Source organism: Giraffa tippelskirchi, chromosome 1 (genome assembly GCF_054371585.1).
Source record: "Giraffa tippelskirchi isolate mGirTip1 chromosome 1, T2T-mGirTip1v1.2.pri, whole genome shotgun sequence".
Lineage (NCBI taxonomy): Eukaryota > Metazoa > Chordata > Mammalia > Artiodactyla > Giraffidae > Giraffa > Giraffa tippelskirchi.
In genome coordinates this window covers 106,942,724-106,957,136 of record NC_137275.1, presented here as the reverse complement: position 1 = coordinate 106,957,136, position 14,413 = coordinate 106,942,724, and the positions used below count along the sequence as shown (strand labels likewise).

The 14,413-nt window shown below is 49.3% G+C and overlaps 1 protein-coding gene across 9 annotated transcripts in view; it reads left to right on the top strand.

The window, feature by feature from the left end:
* Positions 1-14,413, top strand: part of LOC145506648 (uncharacterized) — a 96,401-nt gene that overhangs the window by 882 nt on the left and 81,106 nt on the right. For 3 of the 9 annotated variants that reach the window (XR_014054123.1, XR_014054127.1, XM_081491805.1), the window contains exon 1: positions 7,148-12,852. The exons of 4 other annotated variants lie outside the window; for them this stretch is intronic. Coding sequence is in view for 1 of the 5 variants with exons in the window: in XM_081491805.1 (XP_081347931.1) it covers positions 12,511-12,852 (342 nt within the window). In the remaining 4 variants the exon portion in view is untranslated. Of the gene's footprint in view, positions 1-7,147; positions 12,853-14,413 lie in introns of those variants that run through there. 2 more of the 9 variants (XR_014054129.1, XR_014054131.1) reach the window with 2 other exon arrangements.

The following is a 14,413-nucleotide window of genomic DNA, read 5'->3' as shown; positions in this document are numbered from 1 at the left end:
CCGCGGGTGGAAGGGCGGGCCGGCCACGGGCTCGGAGCCTGAGACCCCGCGGGGGAGCCTGCCCACTCAGCGTCCCGGGCGGAGGGAGAGCTCACGGCACAGCCCTGCAGAGAAGGGAGCGGGGAGTGGTGCGCCTCAGGCGGAGCCAGGGCACTCTCAGGTGGAGCCCAGGTGGGGTCCCCGAGTCGAGCACATCCCTGGAGGGTCACTGCGCAGCCCGAGAAGAACCGAGGGGCTTGGGGCTGGCACGGCTGGTCAGAACCTGCCTGGTCTGCGCCTGCTGTCGCGAGAGGCCGTGGCTGGTATAGCGAGCAGCAGCTTTGGCCCCAGAGGTCCCTCACCCGCATGACCGCTTGACCCAAGGGTGTCCCCCCCCTTGACCGAGGCCGGCTGCGTGGGCGGGCCCGGGGCTCCAGAGCCTCAGCACCTGGAGGGGGGCCCTGAGCAAGCCGAGGGGCGGCACGTGGGTGGCCCCCAGGAGAAGTCCCCAGTTCTGGGCCACAAGCCACATCTCCACCTGATTCCAGAGCCTGTTTTCCCAAAGCAGCCAGGTGAGTGGAAACCCAGCACCGCCACAGGAAACCGTGTCCCCACGGGAACAGCAACGGCCCCCTTGCTATGGGGAGAGGGCCTATGGGGAGAGAAGATACTCCATAGATACCAACCCTTCCTAGAAGGCCTGAGTTAGACTCTTCAAAAGGATGTGTAATACTGGCAGAAAGTTTCTTACTCTGCTCTTAGAAATTTCTAGAATAAATAAGACATATTCTCACTCTTCTGTGATAAAACTCTCTCTAAATAGCCATACCCATTACCCCAAATCATCCCCTGGCACAGCATGCAAATTAAACATTTTCTCTTCCTCCAACAGATATTTATAGGGACTTCATAAAAAGTTCTTTGCCGAGGATCTGAAGGAAAAATGTCCTCACCCTTCCCACCCAACCCTGAAGGATTTGCTAAATGAGCTATTTAGTTCAGTTAATCCAGAATCACAGCAAACCATGAGGCTAATTCATCCCAGACAAGATTGTCAAATGGAATATTCTGCCCACAGAGCCCTCTTCTCCTCCTACTCTGTCCTAATGGGACATCTAACATTTCAGTGACCAGGAGCTACACTCATGTACCCTACTCCAAGGAAAAATCACATGTTCAAAGTCACGTGGAGGTATAGACTATGAAAAGTTACCAAAGACTCTGTCCTTTAAGTCAAATCTTTCCTAATGACAGAAGAAGCTCTGAGTGTAGGTAAAGGTTCAAATAGATGTGATGTAATAGAATTCTAGCTTCATGACTTGTGTTTCTGTGGCTTTAAGCAAGTTTCTTGACTTCTCCTGGTTTCATGTTCTAGAAACTATTACTGTTAGATATATTAATTATTATATAAATCCTGATGATACTAGTGAAATATAATGACAATGAAAGCTAATAATTAAAATTTCTATAATTCCTATAGCATTTTGAAATTAGTCACTAGATAAAGGAAGGGAGAAGAGAAAAATGGAAAGAAAAATGTTTTTATATATTTTTGTATTTAAATGAACTTCTTACAGTATGATTTACATACAATAGACGGCACCATTTTAAACATACGGTAAATAACTTATGACAAATATACACACCCATGTAAATACCACCACGTGATAGGAGATTATTAATTTTGTTCTTCTAGTCAAAGGACCAGAGTATGGCTTTCTGTGTGTCTTCTCTTCATAATTATATTCTTTATTTTTCCTTCTGTTCTTTATTAGTTGGTATTATAATATGGTTCCTTATGAAGTAAGACAGACAATCCATTCCATGCCACTCTCTCTCTGGTGGTTTATATATGTTTATACAATTATTTATTTATTAGCTCAACAGGTACTTGACCATTTACACTATGCTAGGTGCTATTCTAGGCACTGGAGATGTAATGGTATTTTTAAGACACAAATTCCTACCATCATAAAAGTATATTGTAGTATATATACCAGAAAATAAAATGAATAAACTGTATGACAGGTTAGAGAATGATAAGTGCTAAGGAGGAAAATTAAGCAGAGATGGAGGATCAGGAGATACGGAAGGTTACTGGGTGGGTGTTGCAATTTTATGAAGCAGTCTGAAAAGTCATTATTGAGAAGATACATTTTAACAATAAATCAAAAGTATTGAGGGGATAAGCTATGAATATATCCAGATGAAGAATAATTGAGAGACAGAAAACAGGCAGGCTTGCAAAGATTCTTAGAAATGATCACAGCCATAAGATCAGTTCCCATCTTTAACCATAAAAAGGTGTTACAGAAGAGAATATAATCAAATCTTCCACACTTTGACTGTCAGAGACTGAAGGTCCATGAGTGCTGAGATTCCCAAAGAGACATGCTCATGCAAAACATCTCAAAGTGGCATCATATGAGTTCATCTGCCACAGTTTACAGTCCAGCTTTCAGATCTATAGGGAAATCAGTCAGTGCAGTCACTCAGTCCTGTCCGACTCTTTGTGACCCCATGGACTTCAGCACGCCAGGCTTCCCTGTCCATCAACCACTCCAAGAGGTTGCTCAAACTCGTGCCCATCGAGTTGGTGATGCCATCCAACCATCTCATCCTCTGTCATCCCCTTCTTCTCCTGCCTTCAATCTTTCCCAGCATCAGGGTCTTTTCCAATGAGTCAGTTCTTCAACTCAGGTGGCCAAAGGATTGGAGCCTCAGCTTCAGCATCAGTCCTTCCCAATGAATATTCAGGACTGATTTCCTTTAGGATGGACTGGTGGGATCTCCTTGCAGTCCAAGGGACTCTCAAGAGTCTTCGCCAACACCACAGTTCAAAAGCATCAATTCTTCCACTCTCAGCCTTCTTTATGGTCCAGCTCTCACATCCGTACAACTACTGGAAAAACCACAGCTTTGACTGGATGGACGTTTGTCAGCAAAGTAATGTCTCTGCTTTTTAATACACTGTCTAGGTTTTTCATAGCTTTTCTTCCAAGGAACAAACATCGTTTAACTTTGTGGCTGCAGTCACCATCTGCAGTGATTTTGGAGCCCAGGAAAATAAAGTCTGTCACTGTTTCCATTGTTTCCCCATCTATTTGCCAAAAAGTGACGGGACCAGATGCCATGATCTTAGTTTTCTGAATGTTGAGTTTTAAGCCAGCTTTGTCACTCTCCTCTTTCACTTTCATCAAGGGTCTTTAGTTCCTCTTCACTTTCTGCCATTAGGGTGGTGAGTGAAAGTCGCTCACTCGTGTCCGACTTTTTATGACCCCATGGACTATATAGTCCATGGAATTCTCCAGGCCAGAATACTGGAGTGGGTAGCCTTTCCCTTCTCCAGGGGATCTTCCCAACCCAGGGATGGAACCCAGGTCTCCCGCATTGCAGGCGGATTCTTAACCAGCTGAGACACCAGGGAAGCCCTTAGGGTGGTATCAATCTGCATATCTGAGGTTATTGTTATTTCTCCTGACAATCTTGATTCCAGTTTGTGATTCATCCAGCCCAGCATTTCGCATGATGTACTCTGCATATAGGTTAAATAAGCAGAGTGACAATATACAGCCTTGACGTACTCCCTTCCCAATTTTAAACCAGTCCGTTGTTACATGTCCAGTTCTAACTGTTGCTTCTTGACCTGCACACAGATTTCTCAGGAGGCAGGTAAGGTGGTCTGGTATTCCTATCTCTTCAAGGATTTTCCACAGTTTGTTGTGATCCACACAATCAAAGGCTTTAGTGTAGCCAACGAAGCAGATTTGTTTTTGGAATTCCCTTGCTTTTTCTATGATCCAATGAATGTTGACAATTTGATCTCTGCTTCCTCTGCCTTTTCTAAATCCATCTTGTACACCTGGAAGTTCTCAGTTATGTACTGCTGAAGCCCAGCTTGAAGGATTTTGAGCATTGCTTTGCTGTCATGTGAAATGAGCGCAATTGTACGGTAGGTTGAACATTCTCTGGCATTGCCTTTCTTTGGGATTGGAATGAAAACCGACCTTTTCCAATCCTGTGGCCACTGCTGAGTTTTCCAAATTTGCTGGCATACTGAGTGCAGCACTTTAACAGCATCATCATTTAGGATTTGAAATAGCTCAGCTGGAATTCCATCACCTCCACTAGCTTTGTTTGTAGTAATGCCTCCCAAGGCCCACTTGACTTCACACTCCAGGATGTCTAACTTTAGGTGAATGACCACACCATTGTGGTTGTCATCTGTAAGGAGGGACCTATGAAAATCAAGGTCTCTACATCGTAGTAAGTGACAATGTTAGTCACTCAGTCGTATCTAACTCTCTGCGACCCCATGGACTGTGGTCAGCCAGGCTCCTCCGTCCATGGGAATTCTCCAGGCAAGAATACTCGAGTGGGTTCCCATTCCCTTCTCCAGGGGATCTTCCCAACTCAGGGATCGAACCTGGGTCTCCCACATTACAGGCAGATTCTTTACCGCCTGAGCTACCAGGGAAGCCCTGGTATAGCACAGAACAATCAAACTGATCATTGAAGAAAGAATTCTGAAAACAGGAATTGAAGCCCTCTCATCTAAATTCACATTTTTAGAATTAGGTTATTTTAAGATGAAGCGTGAAAAATTTGATTCCGGGTTGAGGGTGTGCAAGAGAAGACCTGGACCCCCTCAGGGACTGAAGACACCACTCACCCTGCACTTGTCTTGCTGTTCATGCTCACGGGTCCTTTCATACACACACCCCGAGTCAGGGCCTACACGCCCCACACAGGAGGCACAACTGAGGTCCAGAGGCGGCCCGGTGCAGGAGCACGGCAGTAAAGGGCCAGGCAGAGAGCCAGGTCTTCTGGTTCCTCATCAGTGGCTCTTTAACTTTAGCCAAGTACTAGACTGATGTGAGAGTGTTCCTAGAAGATTAGAACTCCTTTGGAAAGATCCTCTTTTTTCAAAGAAGGAATACAACACCTAAGTCACTTTGGAATTATGTTTCAGACATAATTTTAAAATAAAAGTACTGGTTGAGGGGATTCTCTGGTAGCCCAGTGGTTAGCATTCGGCGTTTTCACAAACGGCAAGGGCCCGGGTTCAGTCCCTAGTCGGGGAACTAAGATTCCTCAGGCTGTGCGGTGTGGCCAAAAAAAAAGTCGTTTGGCTAGGGAAAGCAAGACCTAATAGTTCCCCGCTACCAGTCTATAGCATAGAAAAAAGCTATTAATGCCTTTCTTACTGGTGATTTAACTGAATACTATAGAAGAAAGTGCAGTTCAAACTCCAATCTGTTACGCTAAGTGAATAAAATCTGACACAAAGGCCCCATGTGAATGATTCCGTTCATAAGAAACATCCAGAACTGCCAGCTCCATAGAGACAGAAACAGATCAGGGGTTGCCAGGGGCTGGGGGGAGGCAGAGGGGACGGGGACGGACTGCTGCAGAGAGGGGCTTTCTTTGTGAGTGATGCAATGTCCCAGAAATTAGATAGGAGTGATGGTTGCAGAACCTTATGATCGTACTAAAAACCACTAAATTGTACACTTTGAAACGGTGGATCTTATGATATGTAAATCATAACCTTAATGTCTCTTAAAAATCTGGCTGCAGTCCCAGCAGCCCTCCCTCCTGAGGGGACCACCCCGCGGGCACCAGCCACCCCAGCTCCAGCTTTGAGTCCCATAACAGCCCCTCAGCTGACCTGATTACTTCCAATCTGCTTCCATTACTTCAATAGCCTCTTTCACTCCTACTCCCTTGTCCACCAGGGTGGCCTCTATTGTTCAAGTTTCTAATGAGGCAATTGCAGATTCATGTGCTACCATAAGAAATATACAAAATTCAGGGTACAGTTTCCCCAGTTTTCCCCAAGGGGAACATTTTACAAAACAATCACACCAGAACAGTGCTACAGAATAGTGACACTGATCTTCAGATTTCCAGGCTTACTCGTCTGTGTGCCTCTATGTGGCTCCACACAATTTCTCAGATGTATATGCTTTGTGTATCTGCCACCAGTCACGAGAGGGGACACTCCCATCACCATGGGGATCCCTCAGCTGCCCTTCAGAACCACACCCACTCCCTCACCCTCCACCCTGCCCCTAACCCTGGCAACCACTCATTTATTCTCCGCTCCTACAACTGTGTCATTTCAAAGATGTTATATAAGTAGAATCAGACAGTATGTAGGGCTTCCCTGGTGGCTCAGCTGGTAAAGACTCCACCTGCAGTGGGGGAGACCTGCGTTCGATCCCTGGGTTGGGAAGATCCCCTGGAGAAGGGAAAGGCTACCCACTCCAGTATTCTGGTCTGGAGAATTCCAGGGACTGTCTAGTCCATGGGGTCGCAAAGAGTCAGACACGACTGAGTGCCTTTCACTTCACTTCTCAAACAGTGTGTCACCTTTGGGGATTGGCTGTTTTCACTAGCACAATCTCCTTAACATTTGCCTTAGCTGTTGCGTGTGTTATCAGGAGCCTGAGCCTGTTCCTTTTTCTACTGCTCAGTAGTCTAATCAATCCCCTGTTGAAAGACACCTAAGTGGATTCTAGTTTGGAGCTACTATGATAAAGCTGCCACAAACACTTGTGCACAGATTTATGTAAACATACGTTTTCACTTCTCTGGGATAAACCCCCAGGAGTGCTACAGCCAGATCATAGAGTAGTCAAAAGTTCAGTTCTGTAAGAAACTGCCGTGAGCTGTTTTCCAGAGTAGCTCTCCCCTTCCGAAGTCCCACCAGCGACGATGAAGTGACCCAGTTTCTTTCGCACCAGCATCTGGCGCTGGCTGAGCGGCATAAATTGCATCACTTGTTTGACGACACAAGTGTGCATCTGGGCAGGGGAATATCCGAAGTCCTCAGACTGGGGTACGAGGCCGTCCGGGGCTGCCCCTCACCTCCCTTCCCGGTCTCCTCACGGCCCCGCCTTCAGACACCCACGCGGCCCGCTCCCTCCCTCCGCTTCAGAGGCACCTTCTCAGTGCACTTCACACCCTCAACCACGCCCCACAGCACCGCTCCCCCGAATTCGGTTTCGTTTTTCTCCAGAGGATTGATCACCAGCCCTTGTTCACCTGTAACCCAAGGGCCCAGAACAGGCCCTGGCACGTGAGAGGCACCTGGCTGAAAGGAGTCCTTCCGGGTCATCTCGTCCAGTCCCCACTGAAGTCCCCGCTCCCAGTGGCCGGGGCTCTTAATGCCACCACAGCTCCTTTGGCAGTGTTACAACCTACTTTACAGCCACACAAACGCCCCACAGCCTAGGACAGGGAGACGATACCGCCTCAGCTACAGCTGCACCGTGAGCGCCTTAAGTCTTCCCTCCCAAATGCAGATGGCATTATTGGATTAATTATATTTCATATTATACTATAACATCAGAAAGATACGGCCTGATCATCTACAGCGGAGCTTCTCAAGATTTATGTGCACGCAAATTGCTCACAAACCTTGTTAAAATGCAGACTCTTGACTCCGTAGGTCTAAGGTCGGGCAGAGATTCTGTACTTCTTATACGCTCCCAAGTGATACCAAACTGCTGGCCCTGAAACCACACTGAGCAGCAAGGATCCGCGGCAAGTCTTGTCTGTGGTTTACTGAGTGGCGGGCTCACTTGCTGGGACCAGAGGTAATGGGGTGGGGCCTCTGAATGTGGACAGCACTGGAAAGACCTCTGCCTTTACACCTCTGTGAGTCCTCTTTTACAAAGAAATTCTACAGCATTACATAGCCAACCAGTAAGAATTACATGCACTGCTATGAAATAACATCTTTGAGATATAGTGCTAAGTGAAAAAATATAGTGTGAGCAAAAAAAAAAAAAAAAAAGACTTGCACGTGCACTCAAACGTCAGAGAAAACAAAAGAAACTTAATTGTTATTTTTAGAGAATAAGGCTAGGACAGCCAGGGAGGAAGTCTTGCTTGTCATCTTCTGTGCTAGCTGAAGATGCTGTTACAATGTATGTGCGTAATTTTTATAATTTTTTAAGCTAGTTAAGAAAAACTGCTTCCCCAAAGTGGTCTCAGCATATCTAATCCGGGGTGGGAGGCAAACCAGAGCCTGCCTGTCCTAGACAGTCTAAGAAGTGTTCTTACATTTTTAAATGGTTAACCAAAACACAAAATAAAACATCAAAGAATAGTATTTTGTGACATGGGAAAGTTACACACAAAATTCAAAGTTTCACATCACTAACAAAATCTTATTGGAACAGAGGCACACTTGTTCATCTAGCTGGAGCTTCCGGCTGCTCTAATCCACATGGCAGAGCTGAACGGCAGCTAGAGATGTGCTCACAAAGCCTGGAAAACTGTCTGACCATGCGCATAAAGAGTGGGTCAGTGTTCAAGAACCAGAAGACTTCATGTGGATGAGACGCCAATACTCTCCGAGTTGATCCACAGATTCAATGCAATCCCCATCAGAGAATCCCGGCTGGCTTCCTCACTGAAACAGACCATCTGTTCTTATAGTTTAAATGGAAACGCAAGGGGCCCAGAGTAGCCAAAACTATCTTGAAAAGGAATCAAGTTGGAGGACTCACATTTCACTTGAAATTGTGATACAAAATTAACAGAAATCCAGATTGTATGGGGCAGAGGGGGGCAGGCGGGGGGCCCTTCCCTGGAGGTCCAGTGGTTAAAAATTCGCCTTGTAACGCAAAGGACACCAGTTCAATCCCTGGTTTGGGAAGATCCCACGTGCCTCGGAGCAACTAAGCCCGTGGACCACAACGACTAAAGCCCACACACCGCAAGGAAGAGTCGTCCCCACTCACTGCAACTGGAGGAAAGCCTGGGTGCAGCAACAAAGACTCCCCACAGCCAAAAATAAATCCATCTTAAAAACATTTTTAAAAAAAGACTGTGTGGAGGGGACTCCCCTGGTGGTCCAGTGGTTGGACTCCACTCTTGCACCATCGAGGGCCTGGGTTCTGTCCCTGGTCAGGGAACTGAGACCCCACAGCCAGGCAGTGCACGGAAAAAAAAGTGAAGAGACAACCCAAGAGAGGGAGTATCATTTCACAAATCACCTATCTGATAAGGGTCTAGCATCAAGAATATTATGAAGAACTGTTACACTCCAACAAAAAGACAATAACTCAACTTAAAAAATGGGAAAGAAGGAGGACAGGGACTTACAAGTTAAGTACAAAAAACAAAGCTGGGCACCCCCAGTCATTGTGGAACTTCCTCACATTCTTATCTGTTTAACTTACTGCAGAAGAGTTTCTGCTATTTGCAGTTGAACGTAACCCTAAACGATAATACCCACTACGGCTAAATTATACTCAGCAGAGAAGAACAAGTCCTGTTGGGTTTACCTTCAAAATTCAGCCATTTCCCACCTTGCCACTGCCAACAGCCTGACAGAATTCACCATCATCTCGCACCTGATCACTTCACTAACTTCCTAACTGGCTTCCTGCTGCTGCCCAGGCTGTCCGTCAACTCAGTTCTCAGCCAGTATTCATTTTAAAACAGAACTCAAATCCTTCCACTCCTCTGAGCAAACCCTCCAATGACTTCCCACCTCACTTAGAGTAAGTGCCACTGTCTTTAATCCACCTGGAAGGGATTACTGATGCGGCGAGGCACTCCTCTACCTCTGGGACCTCCGCTCCCACTGAGAGTCTCCTCTCCGGAATTCAACAGGCCACACCTACCACCTCGCTAGTCCTCTCTGCAAAGTCCGGACCTGCTCCCTGGGCCTGGTCTTTACTCGTCCCTGTTTGCTGTTATTCCTCCTCCATTTATCGCTATCTAACATACTGTGTATTTTACCTATGTACCCTGTTTACAGTCTATGTCCCTCACTAAAACGTAAGCTTCACGAGGGCAGAGCTTTATCTGTTCAAGGCCATAGCGCTGCACCTATTTAGGATACTGGCTGGCACTCGTTCGATGTTCGTTCAGCAAATACTTAAAGTCAGGGAAAAACTAGGAGGGGATACGAAGGAAAGTGAGAAAGTGCCAAAGGCCAATGCCAACTGCCTCATAATTGCAGTGAGGACCCTGCCAAGCTCTGGTACTCCCCTGCACGCCAGCCTTCTAGAGACTGTAGCCAGCACCACGCGGAAGCCCTGCATACCATACACTGAGCCCATAGTAGGCACTCAGGTCCTTAATCAGAGTCCACGCTCAGCTGGTGCCACTATAGTTCCATAGACAGCAAGAACCATAACAACAGAACAGTTACTTTCTCATTGCTTTTGGCCAATCTTGTGGGGAAGGGCTTTTTCAGCTGAAGTGTATGAACAGAAATGCTAAGATCCAAATTTGTAGGCAGGGAGTTTGTTACTCAAAATCAATGAGTATCTGCTTTCTCAACAGCAAAGTACATAAAAATATATTTATGCATTTTATAACTATAATTAAGCCAAACGCAATTGATTTCAGAGCATGCTAAAGAACCTTTCAAAGCTGCTATTCTGAAGTATTTTTGTTTTTAAAAAATTTAAAGTCTATCCATATATATACACAAGTTATACCAGGTAGGATACACAAGGAAGAAGTGTAACAGTGCCTGCCTCTGGGAACGGAGTTAGGTACTCAGGACAAAGGAAGGGGAGAGAGACATTTTAATTACTTGTCTGCAATTTTGGCGTTTGTATCATGTTAATGTATTGTATTGGAGAAGGCAATGGCAACCCACTCCAGTCCTCATGCCTGGAAAATCCCATGGACGGAGGAGCCTGGTGGGCTGCAGTCCATGGGGTCGCTAGGAGTCGGACACGACTGAGCGACTTCCCTTTCACTTTTCACTTTCATGCCTTGGAGAGGGAAATGGCAACCCACTCCAGTACTCTTGCCTGGAGAGTCCCAGGGACGGGGGAGCCTGGTGGGCGGCCGTCTCTGGGGTCGCACAGAGTCGGACACGACTGAAGCGACTTAGCAGTAGCAGCAGCAATGTATTGTTTATGCAAAGATGACAGACCAAGTGCTGGACAACAGACAGGGACGGCAGTAAGACGTTCCTTCCCACCCAGAGCCTGCCTGGTGCTTCCTGTTTGTACACAAGATCCAAGAGACGCTGAGATGCGTGAACTTCTCTGACTTCTACCTCCACGGAGAAGCACTATGCTAAGTCTGGAATGGGTCATGGTTACAAGTTATTTGCCGCGGAGAAATGTCAAGTTGTTAAAAAAAGATTCTTTTTTTCTCAAAGTATCCAAACAAGTTTTTCACCTTTTAGCAGAAAAAGCAATTTCCTGCTACATTTTAACAGATAAGCCAAAATGACTCCCCAAATACTCATTTCCTGATGAAACCTCAGGACACAGCAAGGAATCGTATCAGAAACAAAGATGAAAACATTCCTGAAAATGAATCCATCTTAACATTAAGGTGAACTTCTTAAAGGGGCTGCTTCCCAAAAACTGTCCTCATTAAATGCCGTCTTGTACAAATCCAGATGAGAAACAGAACGCCCGCACATGAAAGAAAGGCCTGAACTGTAGCAGAGCACGCCCTGACCTCTGCGGAACACCCAAGACTTCAAGGAAAAGTACTTGGGCTCTGTAAGAAGGTGACATCAAATGGTCTCTCTTCTTCTGTTTCGAAAAGTTCCCTAGCACAAGCAACCGAGACCCCCTACTTCCGAACAGTACCAGGATGTCTGCCACAGGAGACTGTCCGCAGACACCCATCCAGGTTCTGGCCAGCGTGACTGCGATGCCCGTGAAATGGACATCACTCGCCCCGACGATTAACCTCTCCCTCAGCAAGATGTGATTTATTTCCAACTGCAGACAAGTAATAAACTTCAGTCCACTCGTCCCACTATGGAAGGCCGTTTTATTGTTTCTTGTGTGTTAATAACAACCATCTAGGCTAAGTTCACACTTACGGGGCGACCACCGCTCATTTAAGGGGCCTGCAGACCGCCTTGAACTGAGACAAGCCGGTCTCTTTCCAACACTTCAGTCTTCTGCTGCGACCCCCGAACTAAACGAAAAGCCCTGAGGCTACGGGAAGACAGGCCCGACTGACTCCCAGCCTGTTTAAAGGGGGCCCCGCCAGAGGCTCCCCATTGGAACGCGCGCGCTCCCCCGCCCTCCAGCCCGACGTCCCCGGGCATGAGGTCACCACTGTCCCTGCATCACTCGGGCTCCCAATTCCCGGCTCCTCGGGGAGCGGCCAGCGCCCGCGCGGCCCTGCTCCCCTCAGAGCAGAAGAGTGGGGGCTGGACGCGGCCTCGGCTCGGCCGAGTCCTGCTCACAACGCAACCCCGGTTCCTCCCCAAACTGGGCAGCCGGGAGGGCAGAGGGCCGGGGCCGCCTCCGTGCCTCCGCGGGAGGCTGGCGAAGGCCGGGGAGGGCTGGGGCCGAGCTGCGGCGGGTCAGTACTCACGGTCGGTGCAGCGGCTCCTCGGCCACGGCCGGGCATAGCGGCGGCGGCGGCGGCGGCTGAGGCGGCGGCGGCTGAGGCGGCGGCTGCGCCTGCGGCGGCGGCTGCGGGGGCTGAGGCGGCTGAAGCGGCGGCGGCGGCGGCGGCTGCTGCTGGAAGGACTTAAGGGACTCGAAGGCCTTCATCAGCTTTTCCAGGGTCGCCATGGCGGCCTGCGGCCCCGCGGGGACAGCGCCCGGAGCCCTCGAGCTGGCTTGCGGCTCCGCTCAGCAGTGCGGCAATGAATCAGGCTCGGGGCCGACGGCAGGAACGGAACACAGGCGCCCGGCCATCTTGGGTCCGTCCCGGCAGCCACCTCGGCCATACGCCCCGCGACGCTCCGCCGTTGGGCGGGGCGGGGCCAGGCCGGCGGGATTGACAGCCGGAGGCGGCGGCCTCAGCAAAAGGCCAGACGCGGCTCCCGCCCGGCTCTACGCGTCCGCCGTCTCGCCTCCTGGAGCCGCCGAGGCCACAGACATCAGCGCGCTCCTCCCAAGAAAAAACGAGGTGGGCCGTGCGGACGTGGGGGGTCGCGACGGCGGGGCGGGGCGGGGCGAGAAGGGGCGGGGCGCGTCGCGGAGGGGCGGGGCGCGTCGCGGCGGGGCGGCGGGGGCGGCGGGGGCGGCGGGGGCGGCGGGGGCGGCGGGGGCGGCGGGGCGGATGGTCGTAGGGGCGGGGGCGGAGGGTCGGAGGGGCGGGTCCGGCGGGGCGGGTGCGCGGAGTGGCGGAGGGGCGGAGGGGCGGAGGGGCGCGGAGGGCCGGGGGTGCGGAGGGGCGGAGGGGCGCGGAGGGGCGGAGGGGGGCGGAGGGGGGCGGAGGGGGGCGGAGGGGCGCGGAGGGGGGCGGAGGGGCGCGGAAGGGGGCGGAGGGGCGCGGAGGGGGGCGGAGGGGCGCGGAGGGGGGCGGAGGGGCGCGGAGGGGGGCGGAGGGGCGCGGGGGCGGGGGGGCGGAGGGGCGCGGGGGCGGGGGGGCGGAGGGGCGCGGGGGCGGAGGGGCGGAGGGGCGCGGGGGCGGAGGGGCGCGGGGGCGCGGGGGCGGGGGCGCGGGGGCGCGGGGGCGCGGGGGCGGAGGGGCGGGGGCGGACTCAAACTCGTGCCCATCGAGTCAGTGATGCCATCCAACCATCTCATCCTCTGTCATCCCCTTCTTCTCCTGCCTTCAATCTTTCCCAGCATCAGGGTCTTTTCCAATGAGTCAGTTCTTCACATCAGGTGGCCAAAGTATTGGCGTTTCAACAGTAGCAAAATAGTCTTAATTATATTTATTCTCAGAGGTAGACTCAATGTCTGTTCCCTTGTGGACTGGCTCCTACTGTTGATACTCATTAGTTAACAGTACTCAAATAAAATGCAAATTTAGTGAGATGCATGAAAAATATGAGCTTCCCAGGTGACACAGAATCTACCTGCCATTACAGGAGATGCAAGAAATGCAAGTTTCATCACTGGGTCAGGAACACCTCCTGGATAAGGAAATGGCAACTCACTCCAGTATTCTTCCCTGGAGAATCACATGGACAGAAGAGCCTGGCAGGGTGCAGTCCACGGGGTCTCAAAACAGTCCGACAGGACTGAGCGACTGAGCGCACACACCCACATCATGGCATTAGTTCTATTTTATTTGTCAATTATTGCCTTTTTCATATGTATGACCTCATCCTTGAGATGTTAATTTTTATAATTTAACTAACAGCTTTATAAAATGGTCATCCATTCAGAAGTAACCAAAGATTAGGGAAGTGTCCATGAACTTAAAATAAAAAAAAAAAAAGATATGTATAAAAAAACTAAGAAATATGAAAATAATAATCAACATGATGAACAAAACATATTAATGTATATAGAGAGAAATTATCTATCAATGCAGTGAATATCTTTGTTATAACTAGAATTATCTGATTTGAATAGGAAGTAAGGCATTATTTCCCTGTACATAGGCAAAGGAAAAGCTAATTTTTAAGAGTATTATAGAGGGGAAACAAGCACCAAATAGAGGCTTAACTAGTTGATATTTATGCTCCTTGGGGATCATAGGTTTCTGGGTGTGATATTATGCTATTGACTCTTGA